This window comes from Myotis myotis, unplaced genomic scaffold (assembly GCF_014108235.1).
Source record: "Myotis myotis isolate mMyoMyo1 unplaced genomic scaffold, mMyoMyo1.p scaffold_m19_p_1, whole genome shotgun sequence".
Classification (NCBI taxonomy): domain Eukaryota; kingdom Metazoa; phylum Chordata; class Mammalia; order Chiroptera; family Vespertilionidae; genus Myotis; species Myotis myotis.
The window spans coordinates 152,382,735-152,401,626 of NW_023416313.1; the positions used below are offsets into that span (position 1 = coordinate 152,382,735).

Consider the following 18,892-nt stretch of genomic DNA (forward strand, 5'->3'; position numbering starts at 1 on the left):
GCCATTTGGGCTTTCTTCTTTTCCATTTCTGAAAATTCCTCTGAGGGTTGAAAATTAATTTTCCCCCCACATTGTTTTTGGTGTTGAGAAAAATCCTTTACTTTATCGCTTTAAATAACTCTTCTTCCAGAATTAGGTGAATAAAGCTATAAAATGAGAACAAATATCAGATATGTCTTTCAGTGAATCCATAAAGCCCAAAAATTTTACTTGCTTTGTGTTCATGCTATGGTTTCTTCCTTAGGAACTTTATTTTTTTCATGCACGATTTCACTGATTTTTTCATATGAAAGATAACAGATATTTTTCACGCCTTTAAAATGCACAGAGGATTGTTGGTGGCTTGTCATGTACTCTGATTAGACCCCCAGTAATTAGACAGTCTGTCCACAGCCTCAGGCAGGTGGCTGAGCAGCAGACCCAAAGCCCAGAGGTAAGGCACCCCCCTCCCCATTCTGCTACCAGCTCAGCACACACACTGTAGTCATTTTATGTCTGGGCTGCTGTTGTATTTAGTTGTTTGGGATGGACATTGTCTTATAAAAATTGAGGAGATAGAAGTTACTGTATAAGTACTGCCTGTCACTTTGCAAAAAGTATGTATTATACAAAAAGTTGGGAATTAAAAATATTTGTATTTGTTTCAGCCTCTTTGGGCATATACCTGAGAAACAGTTTAGAGTTCTAGGACAAGTTGAAATCACAAACTAAGGTCATTGACGAATATGGTGAAAACCAAACAGCTCACGTTTTGACTCCTTTTGTGTGTGTGTTTTTTTTAATTGATTTTGAGAGAGAGAAAAAAAGGGAAGGAGGAAGGGAGGGAGGTGGAGAGAGAGATGCAAGAGAGAAACATGGATCGGTTGTCTCCTGCATGTGCCCCGACTGGGGATTGAAGTCACAACTAGGGACTAGTATGTGCACTGACCAGGAATCGACCTTTTGGTGCATGGGATGATGCTCCAACCGAGTCAACATGTTAGGTCCCCAGAGGACATCCTTATAGGAGAGGGACCCAGCGCCCTCCTGCTGACTTGCCTTCTTTGTGGCTCAGGGGCAGGCTGACAGAGACTGTAGCCTGGCAGCAGGGTTGGTGCTTAGCGTGCTGGCTCCTTCACTATAGGGAGTTTCCCCTTAGGTCAGGGGTGGGCAAACTTTTTGACTCGAGGGCCACAATGGGTTCTTAAACTGGACCGGAGGGCCGGAACAAAAGCATGGATGGAGTGTTTGTGTGAACTAATATAAATTCAAAGTAAACATCATTACATAAAAGGGTACTGGTCTTTTTTTTTTTTTTTTAGTTTTATTCATTTCAAACGGGCCGGATCCGGCCCACGGGCCGTAGTTTGCCCACGGCTGCCTTAGTTCCATGAGTGGGATTTTCATGTCTTTCCTATGGACAGTGCAGGGCATGTGTGGAGGGAAAGGGCGGGAGGAGAACTTCTTTGGGTGAAAATATAGATGCTTTTTAAAATCACTTTTTTTCCTATTCTGTCTTTTATTTTTGTTGACATAATGATTTGTTTGTTCAGCAGAGCTTCCCTGAGCGAGTGTTGAGTGCTAGCTGGGCCAGAGGCAGTGTTTCCTGAGCCTGGCTTCTAGAAGTGAAGGCCCCCAGGTCCACCCTCCAGACTCTGGTTCTGAGCGAGGCTGAAATGTGTGTCTGGAAAGCTTCCCAGGCTGGGGTCTCTGAGTCCCACACGAATGTGGCCAGTGCTTCAGCTCCTGAGGAAGGTGGGATGGGCTGAGGAAAGACTATGGTGACTGCTCTCGGAAAGGAAGAAGAGCAGAACTAAAGGAAAGCAATTTTGGACTTTTTTTAAAGCTGCAAAGTGGAGTTTCTAGCAGGGTCTTTTCTCACCAAGTACTGTCCCTTTACACATACTCAGAGACTTGGAGCCTAATGAGGTTCCTGGACAGAGAGGAGCTGAAGAATTAGATTCTCACTCCCCAGACAGACTTCTGTGCACACTGAGGGCAGAGGTGGGGGTGGGGATGCTTGTCTGAGTCGGGCTGCTCCCCTCTGCCAGTGAGGACTGTGCAGGAGAGAAGACACCAGGGTGCCCCATTGCAGACCAGGCTGTGACTCCAGCTGCGAGTGACCATCAGAGTTGGCCAAGTGGGTATGGGACTGCGCCCACCAGGCAAAAAGACCTGTGAATTATTTTAAAGCTAATTCATGGTTATTATTTAAATTAAGCCTATTTTAAAGTTCATGCTTTACACAATTTACATCATCCCACTTTATATCTAAGGCCATCAGCTTTAGCCCTTTGTGGGGGAAAGTGTTACAGTGGCATTTGATGGCAGGCTCCTGGCTCCTGGCTCCGGGCTCCGGGGCTCCTGGCTCCTGGCTCCTGTCTCCGGGACTCCTGCAAGGAGGGAGGAGCAATCACCTTGGTGGCTTGAAGTGTCTTGACGGCATCATGGAGGTGGGGCAGTGTCAGCTGGGCCTTGGGAATTAGAAATGTGGGGGAAGGAGACATTCCAGTAGCAAACACAGCCAAATGCCCAACATTCAGAATGCAGCTCACAAGCACAGCGGGCGTCCCCGTATCTCTGTGTGGTCGGCTCACACCTCCTCACTGTTTATGATGCACCTCACGGTCATGTTGCACCTGATGCAAAAGAGGGCAGAGGAAGTTTGGATACTTGTAGCCAGACCCCAGCAGTTCTCCAGAGAGCTGAGAGCACAGGTCGCGGAGGGCAAGCTCTCTCTCTGCAGGCTGAATGAAGGGGGTCTACCTGCGTGACTTTGCAGATCCCTTGGCTGTGGGGAGGGTGAGATTTCCAGGTTGTGATTTGCTGACTGACTCAGGTGTTAAGCATTCAGGATCACATCTTACTAGTGGGTTGAGAGAGTTTCTCCAAACTGGAAAACATGAGCTTGGCCATGCTGGGTGTGTCAGAGCACGTGGGTGCTGAGTTCAGGGCTGAGGAAGGGCTGACACCTACTGAGTTTCTCATTTTCTCATCAGGGCTTCCTTATCTCCGTCCTGTTCCCTAAATACTTTTTTTTAGATGTAAATGTAAGTTCCTTTTTCTCAGGACTAGGGCCACAATTGGTGCCGCCAGCTTTGCTTCCCTAAGAGCCAGCCTTCCTCGGAAAATGTCAGCAGGGTGTTGAAAAGCCACCTTGTTTCTTTTGGTCCGTGTGCCGCGGTGGGGATTAGGGTTAGAGTGGGTCTGGGTTTCATTTCGGGGGGACCCTTCTTGAGCACAGCAGGAATGACAGACTGTCTCCATCACAAACTCCTCTGTCCGAGACATTCCTGCGGTGGGATGGAGGTGAGACTGGATAGAGCAGCACTGGATTTTCTCTAACTTGGAGTCAGTGATGATAGAATAAGACATGCTTCCAGCTGGGCCTGTGCTGTCCTTGGTAGAGGAGGTGGTCAGTGATGTTTGCCTCTAATGTGAGGTCATTGCAACCACCTTCTAGTTTTTCCTTCTCTTAGCTGCCAGGGCTCCGAGAGCAGCTGCTATACTATTGGTAAGCCAGGTGACAATCTGGAAGCTTGTACCAATACCTCAGTTTGGGAGGTCACTGTGGGTATGAATGGGAAGGGAGGCAAAGGGAGCTTTTAGTGTTGGCCATACACAGCGTGCTGCCGGCTAGAGGGTGAGTTTCCATCCTCTGCTTTCCTGTTAGCCGGCACCTCACGGGCTCCTTCAGCCTTCGGCCATGCCTCTCAACCCATCTCACTGCCTAGGCCAGTGATGGCGAACCTTTTGAGCTCAGCGTGTCAGCATTTTGAAAAACCCTAACTTAACTCTGGTGCCGTGTCACATATAGAAATTTTTTGATATTTGCAACCATAGTAAAACAAAGATTTATATTTTTGATATTTATTTTATATATTTAAATGCCATTTAACAAAGAAAAATCAACCAAAAAAATGAGTTCGCGTGTCATAGGTTCGCCATCTTCCCCCTAGACAGCTCTTCCCCCTCTCCTGAGGGTCAGCACCTGCATTTGAAGGTCCACTTAGATTCCACAGAATGCTTATTTTTCCGTTGGCCAGTAAGTCCAAGAGTGTCCAGGTTCCAGGTCATCGTGTGTTCCTGACGGTGGGGTGCGCACTTTCCGCTGCTGCTCCGGCGGCACGAGCTGTGGCTCAGGAAGGCGGTGTTTGGTTCTGCTCATCTGAATGCGGAGATGAGAATCATAACCGTATCAAGTGTGTCTTCTCTTTCATTTCTAGAAGGTCACATGTAATCATCACCAGGAATACATACGTGTATGCGTGATCTATGTATCTTTCTTATTTATTTATAGAACTCAGCATTTTATGTGGACTGTGAGTCATTGGTTCAAGCCATTCAAGAACTGCCTCTCTCCCTCCGACTCAATGTTGCTGCTGAATTGGTCCAGGTAAAAACCCTGATGGCATCTTCGAGCCGGTGTGGGTTAGGGCAGGAGAAGAAAGAGTGAAAAATAACCCCTGGCAGGATGTCTCAGGCTCAGCTCTTCCGTTCATGAAGCTGAGGGTTTTGTATCAGGTAGCACTTTGTAAAGTTTTAAGGGAGAATGAGTTAATTTTTTTAAGTTTTTTTTTTTTTTTTTTTTTTACATTTTATAGCTGAAACATTTTAAAGAATTAGATGTAATAGAGTTGAATGAAATGTAAAAGTATAAAGTCTGGCTGGTACAATATTTATGTTGGGTACTAAGGATGCAGTGGTTGAGTAGACAGACAGGGTTCCTGCCCTTGTGGGGCTTAATCTATTGGGAAAGGTGGGTATTAAACAGATTATCACTCTAAAGTACAAGTTGTGATAACTGCTAAGAAGGGTTAGCACAGTGTGCTGTGGGATTTATAACAGGGAACCTGATCTACTCTGCTGTGATTAGGAATGGATTTTCTGAGGAAGGGACAGATAAGCTGAGACCCAGAGTAGAAGGGCATTTGAGTTGGAATTTAGAGAAGGATCTGCATTAACAGCACTGCTACTGCTGACACTAGCAAGAGCATGCGGCTGCGGGTGGCCAGGGGGCCACAGGAGTGGGGTGGGGTGTTTATTGGTTAATCCGCACTTACAGGAGCAGAGGAGACGAGGGCAGGCAAGTTAGGAGGCTATTGCATGGGCCCAGGCGAATAATGCTGTAGCTTGGAAAGGGTGATGATGGTAGAGGTGGCACGGAATTGGAGTTTTCTAAGAGGTACTTCAAAGGAAAAATTAAGAGGACATGGGGAGAATTATCCTAGGTTTTTTTCCAGCTTGTGCAACACTGCTAGGTGGGACCAGGAGGTGAGGTTGGGATATTAGGGGTTTGTGCCTCTGAGATATCAAAGTGAAAATAGAAGTCAAATAGACAGAGAAATTTATAGTCCAGAATTAAGGGCTGGAAATAGAAATTGGGGAGTTATCCCTGTAAGGTGGTGACTGAGAGGAAAAGCCCAAGGACTGTATATAAGGAGCTTCAGAATTTAATTGTGGCTCGCTTGACTTTTTGAAAAAGTGAAACTTTGGGCAGTACTAATTTTAAATAGAATCCCAGCAGCTAAAATGATTAATTTGGCTCTTCAGTTGACTGTGATGCTGTTTCTATTGCACTTACTAGTCCCACATTTAGGGCAAGTACAATTCAGGGCTGGAGGAGAGGTAGGGGCAGAGAAGTCGAGGGGGTTTCACTGGCCTCTGATGGGAGTCACTGTTTGTTAGGAATGTGGGGTGCATTTGGGGTTGTGACTGGGAGAGGCTGGGTGTCCCGGTGTTCAGGGTTCTGACATGTTTAGTTTGGTCCCGATGAGGTATGGTTAACAGAACACACAGGGAACCACTGAGATGAAGGTGATGGGGGCCCAAGACTCAGAAGAGAAACAGGAAGTGTGAGCATTTGAAAGTGAAGGATGTGTTGGTGGTAGGCCTTAGACTAAAGGTAAATAATAACTGCAGTAACTTGGAAACTCAGGCTACCTTGTTTTACCCCCCGCCCCGCTTTCTGTGCCATGATGCGTAGCAGTTATTCTCAACTGTGTTTCTACATCGGAAACCCCCAAGGAGGGAATAAACAAAACCAGTTCCAGATGCCCAATTCCAGACACGCGGAAACAAAATCCCTGGACTGGAATAGAGGACCACACCCCGGCTTCGTCCCGCACACTGACAATATGAACATTTACGTTTGTGCGTGTAGTCATCCTGTCGTAGAAGCCTGAAGAGTTGTTAGCAAATTGGATCTGCTCAGGGTGCTTACGTGTCCAAATAGGGGATGGTGCTGCCAGTAGTGGCTGACCTTCATTCTGAACCTATCCACTCCTATGCCCTGCTGGTCACACAGGCCTCCTGCAGGACAGTGTTCCCAGCCTAGCTCTGCATTGCAACCACCTGGATATTTTTACCTTTTATTAAGTTATAACAGAGACAGAAAAGCGCATGCAAAAGTGGTAGTTACCATGGACTTGGCATCCAAATCAAGAATCAGAATGTTGCCGGCGCTGCTGAAGCCACTGTTTCCCCACTGCTCTGAGCCAGTTTCCCTAAAACCACTGTCCTGACTGCTAATATTAAAGATCAGTTTTGCCTCCTTTTGACTTTTTACAAATGCAATCAAAATAGTATGTTTTTCTTTCACGTCTGGCATTTTTTTACTCAATACAGAGTCAGTCAGTATTTCCTTCTCAGTGAATTTACCTCTTCACCTTTATATTAGTGCTTTCAAGTACATTGAACAGATCTGATTTGCTAGTTACTTCTTGGTCCTTTTACAGAGTTTAAATTAACTCTCATCACAGACGCAGTGTACCTTCAGTAGCCCTGTGGTACTGTCATTTTTCAGGCCTGATAGAAGACATGGCCCTTTTGATTTCAACTTCGACTCAGCACAGAGCTGAGTGGGGGGTGCAGGCCTGTTATGTTTCAGTGAGGTCGCCCGCATGCATTTACCCCATGTCGGAAAGGAGGGTACTGTGACGGGCCCCCACCAGAGACCCTTTGTGAACTTCCTGTCTGAATTGTTTCTTGTTCCGATTCTAAGGCAGTTTGATGGCTTCCTTAGCGTCTGTTTCTGCTTGAGCAAATGGTACAGAACTCACATTTTCAACTCAGTTATTATGCTTCTCTTTCAGACCGCCCTTCCTTTAGAGCTTCCTCAGGTGAAACCAAAGAGAAATGATGAAGGCAAGGGACTAGGCATGCAGTTAAGAGGGCCCCTGGGGCCTGGAGGAAAGGGGTCGGTGTCTGAGCTGAAATCATCACCTGCTGGCTGCCCCGGGTCCCTGGGTAAAGCTAGCCCCAGACCAGGCCCCTCAGAGGGCTCCCAGGATCCCGCTTCCCCACTGCAGTCAGCAGCGGACCATCTGGAAGAAGAATTAGATCTGCTGCTTAATTTAGATGCGCCTGCAAAAGCTGGAGCGAACATCTTACCAGACCAGATGCCCCAGGACCTAGAATCTGAGAAAGATGGGGAGGTGGTGGCCCAAGAAGAAAAAGGTACGGTTTTCATTTTCTTCCCTCTCCATCTTCTTGGTTCTGTGCTTTTATGAGAACAGCCTCACCTGTGTCACATCCGCACACCTCTCCATTGGTGTCTGACATCAACCTGGCGTCGTCCACTGACATCTATTTCTGTGCTCACATCTCCGCTTCCCTAGAGCTGACCTTTCTGACAACATTCCTCTCACTCGATATGCGGCTCCCAAAGCTGCTACCTGCCTGATCTCAGTGTTAAATCTGAGGCTGCGAATTGAACGTGAGCGATAAACAGGCCTGGAGTTATTTGTAGCCCTCAGCTGTGCGGCAGCGGACCTTTTAATCCACTGTCTGAATAGCCCAGTTAACCAGCTCTTCCTTCGTGTTACTGTTTTGATCTTGTTTTTTTACAAGAGAACAACACTTTCTTGTTTGTGTGTGTTCCGTGAGGCAGTGGCCCATCTGATGCGGAGAGGCCCAAGGCAAGGCCCCAGCATATCCCGCGTTCAAGGGCCTTAATACTTTCCAGGATTGCTACAATAGCACACAGAAAACCGAGCGTTGGTCTTTTTAATAAACTCGTGAACTATGAAATTCAACTTGAGAATAAATAGAGGGGCAAATTTCTACTCTATTAATTTGTTTAGATACTATTATATCTTCTTAGGGAGTAGGGACAACAATAGAATGTTTCCCCTTGCTGTAAGCAAAGTAATAATTGTGGCTGAATTATATCATGGAACAGCACCCAGGGAAGCTGTCACCCTCCGTTTTGGGACTAACGTGAAGTTGTTAACATTGCCTTTATTTCCCTAGTTCCTGCAAAAGCATCCGTGGCGGAAGAAAAGACTGTGGAACCTGAGCAACCAAGCACATCCAAAAATGTTACCGAGGAAGAGCTTGAAGACTGGTTGGACAGTATGATTTCCTAACAAAAAAAGAGAAAGAAACAGAAAAAGAGAAAGAAAAGAAGTATCCGACACCAGTTTGGGTTGCCCTGTAAGGCCGGGCCCATGGCTGTCCGTGAGAGCAGCTGGTTTACGAGCCTGCCCCGCGCCAGTGTGTTCCATCAGCTCACACAGTGCACACCTACCTCTGTGTCTGACAACAGCCACAATAATACATTTACGAGGCTCGGGGCATTTTTCTCTGACTTAGTCATCTCAGACTCAGGAAGGGCGGAGACGTGGCGCTTGTTTCCAGCACAGCGAAGTGCTGCTGCTGGAGAGAGCAAGCAACAGGGTATGTGTTTGGCCAAATAAACCAGTGCTGGTCTGTGGAGCGTTTTTCCTTTTTGTGAAGGGGTTTAGGCTGTTTGTCTCATGTCCCTTTCCCAGCAGCCACAGTGTGGTTGTAGAACCATCCAGAGGTGGTGCATTACAAGAGGCCGGACCACGGGTTGGCACGTATCACTTTATTGCAGTGGGCACTTCATTTTACTTAAGATTCACCTAAACATAGCGGCTCCACTACTTACGAGGGACCATAAAGCATTACTCAATTTGGCATAAGATTGAGATTTTTCTGAGTTTTCAGTACAGTACTTTTCTTCTAATAACAGCAGTCAACAAGCTGTTACTGAGAAAAAAAATTATATGCATAACCTTCAAGTGCAGTTTCTTAAAGTAAGACAGAAGATCAACACAATTATTTAATGGGACTGTCCATCTAGAACATAAACATAAAAAACTTGCATAGCTATATCTAAAGAGGTTTTAAGGCACTTAATCGATATTTCATTGTCGACAAAGTGTTTTTCCTGTTTCTATTTCTTTAACTGGTTAAAGCTTTTCAAGCTGATTCTGGGTACATTCACTAGTAAGTACCATGGGAAAAATTAGACTTCAGTTAAAATGATTTTTTGTAGTTCAGACCATGAGTCACTCGTGGATATTGTCATGTGGCATTCAAGTGTTTAACATTTCATGTATTATGCATCCAAGACTTCATACTTCTAGTCCCTTTCTCCATGCTGCCACCCTGACAAACACGTTACATTAGAACTGAAAATCTTGAAGGCATTCAACTGGAGTCCTTGATTTAACATTTTGAAAGGTTATCTCCCACAGGGTTTGTCCATTAGGCACAAAGAGTCCAATCAATTCCAAAATATCACAGAGATTTTTTTTTTTTTGGTGGCTTCTTTTTGGGGTTGTTTTTACACATTTTTTAACAAACAATTTCTTGTTGTAAGGGAGGCATTTAGAAAATGTCACCTTTCAAAAATGTTGCATATGAAGTGTAAAAGGATTTTAATTTCACTTTAAGTTGACAGTCCAGACTCGAGGAGTTTCTTTCATTCAGGCTTATCCAAGCTGATCCTCATATTGTTTCCGAAAGCAGTCACCAGCTGGGAAGAAATCCCAACACCTTTCTTGGTACATCTTCCAGACATACGATTCCTGAAATAATCGGGGGGAAAAGGTACTTCTTTTTAAACCACAGTAAGCTAAAGCTCGAAAACTCTGTTTTTGCTCTATTTCTCTCCCTGTAGGAACATTGATGTGGATTTATATGAGGCTCAACTGGCGCATTCATTCTTGTATTCACAGCCCATTTTGACAGCAGGAGGTTTCTTCCCACTTCCTCCTCCCGAACACAGAAACCAACTCAGTGATTGACATAAAAGATTAGCAGTAGGCTGATTCCATGTAATTTGTAATTGGTAGAAGAACGTACGATGGGGACCATGGAGGACTGGCTTAGCTATATGAAAGCCAGCTCCGGAAACCAGCTGCCCTCTTGTAAATGTTCGAGCTGTGAAGAATTCCTACAAACACAGTGATGTTTGAAAACTTGATAACCTGCCTCTTCTGCCTGTGTTCTCTGTCTTTACATGTCATAATCATAGAATCCCTTTGACACCTTCATTCATACTCTCACACCCACCCCTCCCCCTCCCCCACTCAGGATTATCTTTCTATGCCGTCCTCACGTCCTCACAGCATTTGCCTCTGCTCCCCCTGTTCTCTGTGCTCACCACCCACTCAGCTCCTCATTGTCTTTTGCTCTGTAATGCTCTCAACCTCCAGCTCCTTAACTCTGAAGGGTGTGGAAAATGTCAGTGTCTGTTGGAAGGATAACCAGGACTCTTTTGGAATAGAATGGAATTGCTTTAGAATTCTGGCTTCTTAAGTCACAAAGGATGGTGGAGTGATGCAGAAAGCAGTGGGGAATGGCATGGAGGCCAATGGGATCACCTGTCTCCTTCAAATAGCCTGTGCTCAGCCGATTCTTGACACTTAGGCAAAGGAAGTGCTGCTGTGGGGGTGTGATGCTTAATTAGACCTTTCCCCTCACCTGACCCGTGTGCTCTGTTTCATCTTTGTTAATCAAATACATCAGGAAGAACCTGGAACAAGGAAAAAAGGTTTAATAAATGAGGAAAAGACAATATTAGATACTTCCGTTAGGAAGCCTAGTTTCATTTACTTAATTAAAGGAACCAGAGGAGGGGTTCAAATATGCTTTTCAGTATCATGCTGTCCACCAGGCCTTTCTGAATTGGGCAAATGTGGCATAGACAGAAACCATCATTTTCTGATGATAATGTTAAAATTAGCCTTTTCATGAGAAGAGATCCCTTTTTACCGTCCCCAGAGCTTACGCTAAGATCCCTTGTGAGGAAGCATTTTCGCTACCATTTTATTGTTTAAAAATATCCTAATCCAAACAATGAAATGGTATCCCAAACTCTTCCTGCATAATTTTCAGTACACCTATTCACTGTGACATAAAAATGAATTAAAATTATATGGTGTCTCAAGGATACGGGATTTTTGGAAAGTACTTAAGTTGCCCCGATTCTCTCAGAAATATAGTTTTGTTTTTGTTATAGACAACTGAGCAATGCCAAGGTGGTTTCACTTGCTCGACTGTGAGTGTCTGAGGTTTGAGTCTGTCTGGAACACACAAGCATCCCGGGAGGCCGGACGCTCAGCTCGCATTACAGGGCCTCAGAGACAGCTGCCAGAGGAGCCGGTCTCATGCCCTTCAGGAAAAGGACTGAGCTCTCGGTGAGAAAGAGAAAGTAGAAATAACTCTCTTTGGAGGAGGGGGGGGCGGGGAGAGCTGAGCCCAGATTTTGAGTTCTCTCAGGGTCCCCTGAGTTTATAGCTTCAGATTGTGGCCCACAGTAGAGGCTGTAAACATTTATTAGTTTCCTTCTTCTTTGTTTATCACACTAAGAAACAAGGCATGGCCAGTATCTGACCTTGTTGGAGACTTAGGCACATTTATTTGAGAAAGCACCATTTGGGGGTGTGTGTGGAGTTTAAACATGAATAAGATGGGTTCTTTCCCCTCAAGCTCTCTGCTAGAGAGGCACAGAGAGAGAAACAGACTATTCTAATATAGAAGGCTAGCGAAAGACGTAGAAGGGGTCCCAACCCAGCTACCATAATGCTCTTCCTCTCTTCTCTATTCACTGGTCCTGACATGTGGCCGTGTGCGCACCTTTCATAGAAGGACATCCACTGGACCCTTCAATAAGATGCAAACTCTCTTAATGAGAACACACAAGGATGACTACCCAGACTTGAGGGAAGGTATGCCAAAGTTAATGTTTAAAAATTTGTGTTTTGTCTTAAGAAATTCTTAAACTGTTGTCTCTTTGACAGTAAAACCTTTCCCAAAGGCTATGCCTGTTCCATCTTAAAGAAAGTTGAGGATTTTCTAAATACAGTGTGGACTCAGGGGAAGGGGTAGGCCAGGAGGCCAAGCCCAGCAGTGTTTTGTGTGTTTTTTCTTACAAATGATCGCTTAGAGAATCTGAATTATCAGGAAACCTGTATTCTCTATAAATTCTGTAAGTTCTAAGTTTCACAGGCAGTTCACAGAACATAATAGGCTCTGAATAACTTGTTCTGGAGTGAATGCTTTACCTCAGGTGTTGGGATAGAGCAGTGTGAAAATGTCCCCAAACCTCATGGAGCCCATGTGTCACCAGGAAAGGAGGACACGGTGAGGACTGAAAACTCACTACAGAATCCAGCACCATGTGGACCCGTGGCCACCTTGACAAGAGCAAATGTGAGGGGTGGCGGGAGAGGAAGAAGCAAGGCAATGGCTGTAAGTAAAAATGCAGCCACAGACTTTTGTCTTTGTCTAGGATTTTAAAAGGTTGTAATGGGATAGGAAAATTCCAGCTAAGGAAAAACATTGCTGGAGTTATGTGACCTTGAGATTGGTTGTGGAACTGACCTTCGCTCAGAGCAGGAACAGTCCACAACACATACTGCCACTATTTCTCAGAGAAACAGGAGGAAATGGCATCAGCAGAGACTGAACTAACTGACTGTTGGTGTTATTCTACCACTTCTCCCCCGCCCCTGTCACCCCTATCGACCAAGAGTACTCACAAGTAGTTGGCTAAGTTGTGCTCTTGTAATGTGTGTGTTTCAAAACCATGAGGGGTTGTGTCAAAGTAGTCATTGCCAATCCCACAGATGAAACATTTAGTCTAGAAAAATAACAGAGGCAGTAAAGGTATTAGTAGGCGTGACATTACAGGCAGGTGGAAAAGGGCGATGATATCTGCTTGAATTGAGACACACAAAACTATTTCTCTCTCAAATGCTTCAGGCTCTTAGTCATCCACTCCCTAGCGAGCGGGGAATACTTGCTCCTGCCCCAAGCATGGGGCATGGTGAAGGCAGCAGGCGGAGGGCATGGGATAGTGTAGAACACAGAGGGTGGAGCACAAAATGCCCAGAGCTGGTAGGTAGGCACCGAGAAGAGGGCAGGAATGGAAACAGGTTGCGTTGGTAATTCTGCTGTGAGATACAGAGCTAGAGTTGGAATGAGTGCTTAGAAGAACATTACCTCCATATCTTCTCGTACTTGTTCCTGCTGGTCTCTCAACTCTCCAAAAGCGTCAATAATAAGACCTGGGATTTTAAATATAAAGACAGATAAAGTGTTTTAAATCATCTGTTCAGGGTAAGGAATGATAGAGGGAATGGCACAGGCCACTTTGTTTTGTAAAGTAAATCATCAACCTTATTCAGAGAAAACATACTCAGAAAAAAACAGTGCTTGTTTTTAAATGCTGCATCCTGGCGAAACATTCTTCCTCTAACCTCACCTTTCTGCAGTATGTGCTAACTACTCCCTCCTCCTAGAAACACTTTCCTCTCTGCCAGCCCCCCCCCACCCCCCACCCCATTTAGCTCCCCTCCTTTTCTGTCTCCTCTGGCGCTCTCCGCCTTCTCCTAGCACCTGATGCAGAGTGCATTGCAGGGTTTCTCCTCAGTTTCTTTGCTTCTCTTGCTGGGAAATCTCTGCACCACCATCTGTGACCGCCATGATGGGCCTAGTTTCTGTTATTTTGGCTTTTGTTTCTATTTATTTTACATGTGTTATGTTATTTCATTCCTGACTTGTTCCTTGAAAGACCTATTACAGCTAGCTAACTACTGATTAGCCCCCAACGCCTGCACGTTTTGCAGGCACCATAACGCACCATGACTCCAACTAAATTCATCCGATTCCTCTAATTCCTGACAAGCATTGGCTAAATATCAGTATCTCTTCCCCAAAAGAAGAGAAAACCTGTCACACTCTCATGGCTCCTCTCCCACCCACAGGAGGCTGTGGGCCAAGGCTAGACCTGGGACCTCTAGGAAGCAGGACAGCAGGTAATGGTCAGTTCAGAGTGGGGAGTGGCAGGGAGGGGCTTCTGTAAGGATTCTCAAGTTTCTTGTATAGGCAAACCTCGGGGATATTGTGGGTTTCGTTCCAGAGCACCGTGGTACAGTGAGCCTTAATAAAGTGTGTCATAATCTTTTTTAACAGTAGGAGGCCTTGACTTCAATTTGTAAAGATAATGCAACATTTGTGAAACAAAATAAAAGGGGGTAAGCCTATATCAGTGCCTGGGTGGATCTTTGGCTTTCTATATGGGCAAGGCCTCATACATACCATGGTAGATGCTAAATAAATGTTGAATTTACAAATGAATGCACAAACCTCTTTATATAAAACAACGAGGCTGTAGATGCAGGATGGTAAAGAGAATGAGATTAAGCCCTGTTCATACTTAACGTAACTGGCAAACGTACCTTGGATGATGGCCAGCAAGATGACGATGACAAAGAAGAAAAAGGTGATGTCGAAGACAATGCGGTACATTTCGTAAGGATCCCCAGCGGGGTCTTCAATCTCATCGCCAATGCCACCTCCAGCTCTCACTCCCACGTACATGTGGAACAGGTAACACTAGGCAAGAAAAAGAATGTCAATTCAAGTACAAGTGGCAGAGTTGTTTTTAGCAAGATGATCACATCATTCATTTAATTAGAGCAATGTATGTCAGCCCTGAGCCAGGGGAAGGGTGCCCGTCAACGATATCAGTATTCCTGCTGCTCACTGCTCTCCACTGCACCCTCCGGCCAGTTTGGTAAGAGTGCTATTACATGTAGCCTTTAAATGACAATTTTTGCTCATATTTTAAAAAGTTTTGAGCTTTTTGATACATACAAGAGAATTCATTTAAGACAGATATAACTTAAAAGACCTTTAAACCCCAATGAGTATGGCATATACCAGATATGAGTTTTCCCTCATCTAATTGTAAGGGTGCTGGGCTCCAGCCTCTGGAAAGAGGCCCCTTCTATTTCTCCTGCATTTCCCCTTACACCTGGGAGGGGAGGGATTTCCGTAGCATCTTAGAGAATAGACTTTCCTTCTCTCTGGGCTCCAGTTCACAGAGCAGGGCGCCCTTCATCTTGCCTCCTGCCCTTCCTCCTGCCTGGACGGGTTAGGTCCAGAGGAAAAGGCAGACTTACAACCAGTAAATAAAAAACCAGGGCAGCACAGAGATGGTCACACTGGTGCTCTGGCAACTGTCGTGTTGCTGTCACATGAGGGTACCCCGCCCCCTCTCCCCCCCCACTCTCCCCCAAGAAAGCATAGGAGAGTTTATAGCCAAGAAGCCTGATGCATTTTCTAGGGAAATGACCACAGGCTGGGGCAGTTCACTGACACCGCCCCTGCCTCACGTTCTTTCCTGGACATCTGGTCACCAGAGTTGCTACTGCAGCTGTGCTCGCTCACCCTGAACTGTGCCCTTCTTGCCCACAAGGGGCTCTCACTGGGAATGCCCACCTGACCTTACTGTTGTTAGGTTTTTTCACACTACGGTGGTGAAAGAACCCCTGCTGGCCCTGGCCGGTTTGGCTTAGTGGATAGAGCGTCGGCCTGTGGACTGAAGGGTCCGGGTTCGATTCCATCTAAGGGCACATGCATGGGTTGCAGGCTCGGTCCCCAATAGGGAGTATGCAGAAGGCAGCTGATCAATGATTCTCTCTTATCATTGATGTTTCTATCTCTCTATCCTTCTCCCTTCCTCTCTGAAATCAATAAAAATATTTTTTAAAAAGAACCCGCACTGGCTTGGGGAAATTAATTGGGCACCAGAGCCATGGGACTCTGCTCTCAGAGACAAAGAATCAAAAGCTTGCCTTCTATGGATTAGATACAAGTATTCAGAACTTCGCCACAAACAAATACAGGTGCCCGGCGACCTGCTCCCAGCTGAGCTGCTCTCCCACAAGCCTCAGGTGAGTGAGTGCTCAGGAAACTCCACCACTGCTGTCTCTCTGGGACACTTCCCCTGGGAATGAGACATCTACATTCTGCTCCGTAACTCTACCGCTCGCAGTTCCCAGACCACCCCCAGCCCCTTCCCACCAAGACAGGTGACCAGGTGGCCTGCGTGGGCTCTCACCGTCATCATGTCGTCACACTTCATGTCGGGCTCGTCGTCGTCCTCACTCTTGTTGTAGAACTTGCGGAAGAAGTTGAAAGCCACCACGGTGTAGAGGTAAACCACCACGGCCAGGAGGCCCACGGTCAGAACCAGCTGCGGGGGAGAGAGAAGGGAAGGAGGTGGGCCTTCTCCACCTTGAGATGTTCCTGGGCGAGGCCAAGGAAACGGGAGGGTGAGGCTGAGCGGGGGTCAGAGGAGATAGTGGATAGAAACAGGAGAAGAGTAATGACGGGGTGTTATGGACTAAATTGTCTCCCCAGTACATACGTTGAAGCCTTTACCGCCAATTCCTCAGAATGCGACTGTGGAGGTAGGGACTTTAAAGAGGTAATTACATTTAAACAAGCCTGCAGAGTGGCCCTCCTCCCAACTATCTGGTGTCCCTATGGGAAGAAGAGATTAGGACATGGAGGCAGCAGATGGCTGCATGAACATAGGGGACGAGCAAGTGGAAGAGCAGTAAGAGGGCAGCCAGGTGAGAGCCCCAGAGGCCTCAGAGAAGGCCAAACCTACACACCTTGACCTGGACTTCCCGCCTCCAAAACTGAGAGGACATGTCTGTTGGTTAAGCCCCCTATGCTGGAGCAGACTGATATCTGGGGCCTGTATAAACTAGGGATGTCAAGATCGGATAGTGAAGGTGCCAGGAGGAGGGTTACCTTTTTATGTTATAGTGAGAGCAGAAACCTGAAGCTTCATGATGCAGCTTCTACATTAAGCTGCCTCTGAAGAAAAAAAAAGGTTCTTTGGACTGGCAGGTGGTCCTACATTACACTGTTTCATAAATAACCATGGACTGGATAATTGTCACAGCCTTGAAGTTACTATATGAATTATTTATGATGGTTGAGTAAAGTGACATTTTTCATAACCAAGATATCTGCCAGGACCTCTGCAAGGGTCATAGGGCATGTTCATTTCCTGGTGTTAAGAGGTTCTACAAACAAGGAGCACACAGGACCTGCCCATCTGGCCTATACGAGGGACTGGGTGCTGAGCAGAACTCTTAGAATCAATAAGAAACGTCTCTGTCCTGAAGGAGCCATGTAATGGGTGGGTATGAGCATTAAGATAAGTAACAGAAGAGACATCTACAGGGATTTCTTGAACAATGAATAATAAGCTACCTAACTCAGATAGCAGGCCTTACAGAACCAGCTTGTTTTAGAAAAACAGAAAGAGCCCGAGCTTTGCATGAAGGAAGAAAGAAGCTAGTTGTGCCACTTAGCAGCTGCGCGGTCTTGGGAGAGACATGGCCTCTCTGAGCCTCAATTCTCTTACCTGCCATGTGAGCATAACATCTACTTACAGAGTAGTTGTGAGCCTGTCGCAGTACTGGCACATGGTACAAGCTGGGCACATTAAAACAAAAAATCTTGCCAGAGTATATTCAGCAAGGCCATATAAAAAAATTCACTGTTTAAACTTTCCATTTAAGTTACAGTCTTAATGCCATTAAGCCAAATCAATAACAACTGAAGTTTAATAATCTGAGTAATTCTAAAAGAACATGCCGAACTGGCATTCGACAGGTCACACGGGGAAACACCACCTTAATAGGATCAAACGTCCCAAGATGCCCAAGTTAAAATACATAATGCCTTCTCCCAGGAACCTATAAGTAAGCATTCACCTCTAAGCCAACTTCTCTATCACAGGTTCTGTTATTATCTCCCCAAACTTTAGCTTCTTGTAGGTGGCAGCAAATTTCTCTCTCTAGCTTTCTCAATTCTTCTTTATCACCAACCCAAATAAGACATATTGACTGTTGTGACTACCAGAAGCCGAGAAGAAATACTGAACGATCTACTATACCCTAATTAATACCTGATGATCTGGCACTTTTCAAGAACAAAGGTCAACTTTATTTTTTTCTGCTTGGAATCTTTATCTATTTTTAAGGTGTACAACCTGATGATTTAATATATCTATACATTGTAAAATAATGACCAAATCAAGGTAATTGATATATCCATCACCTCATACAGTTATCATTTCTCTGTGTGTGTGTGTGGTAAAAACACTAAGCTCTACTCTCAGCAAATTTTAAATATATGATACAGTATTTTTAATTATAATCACCTTGCTTTACATTAGATGCCAAGAACCTATTCCTCTTATAACTGGAAGTTGATATCCTTTGACCAACATCTCCCCATTTCCCTGACCCCCCAGCCCTGGGTAAACACTATTCTCCTCTTTGGTTCTATGAGCTCAACTTTTTTAGAGTATATAAATGAGATCATACAGTACTTGTCTTTCTGTGTCTGGCTTCTTTCATTTAGCATAATGTTCTCAAGGCCCATCCATGCTATTACAAATGGCAGCATTTCCTTTTTTCCATGGCTGAAGAATATCTCATTGCATGCACGTATATACCACATTATTTTTATGTTCTTCCATTGATGGACACTTAGGTTGTTTCCATATCTTGGTTATTCAGAATAATGCTGTAGTGAACGTGGGAGTATAGCTTTCTCTCCAAGATACTACTGATTTCATTTCCTTTGCATTATACCCAGAAGTGGTATTGCTGGATCACATGGCAGTTCTAGATTTAATTTTGTAAGGAACCTCCAAACTGTTTTCCAAAATGGCTGTGCCAGCTGGGCACAGTTTGACTTCCTTCTTCTCTCCTCCTACAAAAGTTTAGAGGTGTGAGGGGACAAGTCTCATTCACAGAATTGTACTTAATGCAGATGGAAT

The 18,892-nt window shown here is 45.3% G+C and overlaps 2 protein-coding genes across 2 annotated transcripts in view; one reads left to right on the forward strand and one right to left on the reverse strand.

Annotated features, from left to right (window-relative positions):
* The window catches only part of AVEN (apoptosis and caspase activation inhibitor), a 174,898-nt gene extending 166,203 nt beyond the window's left edge, over positions 1-8,695 (forward strand). Inside the window, exons 4-6 of the mRNA XM_036296386.1 lie at positions 4,280-4,375; positions 7,074-7,437; positions 8,233-8,695. Coding sequence (XP_036152279.1) covers positions 4,280-4,375; positions 7,074-7,437; positions 8,233-8,348 — 576 coding nt within the window. The 3' untranslated portion in view covers positions 8,349-8,695. The remainder of the gene's footprint in view (positions 1-4,279; positions 4,376-7,073; positions 7,438-8,232) is intronic.
* Positions 8,696-9,690: 995 nt separating this feature from the next.
* RYR3 (ryanodine receptor 3) overlaps positions 9,691-18,892 on the reverse strand; it is a 370,839-nt gene continuing 361,637 nt past the window's right edge. The window contains exons 99-104 of the mRNA XM_036346438.1: positions 16,145-16,279; positions 14,478-14,634; positions 13,240-13,304; positions 12,777-12,877; positions 10,717-10,768; positions 9,691-9,818 (exon numbers count right to left, since the gene is read on the reverse strand). Of these exons, the coding sequence (XP_036202331.1) occupies positions 9,723-9,818; positions 10,717-10,768; positions 12,777-12,877; positions 13,240-13,304; positions 14,478-14,634; positions 16,145-16,279 (606 nt within the window). The 3' untranslated portion in view covers positions 9,691-9,722. The remainder of the gene's footprint in view (positions 9,819-10,716; positions 10,769-12,776; positions 12,878-13,239; positions 13,305-14,477; positions 14,635-16,144; positions 16,280-18,892) is intronic.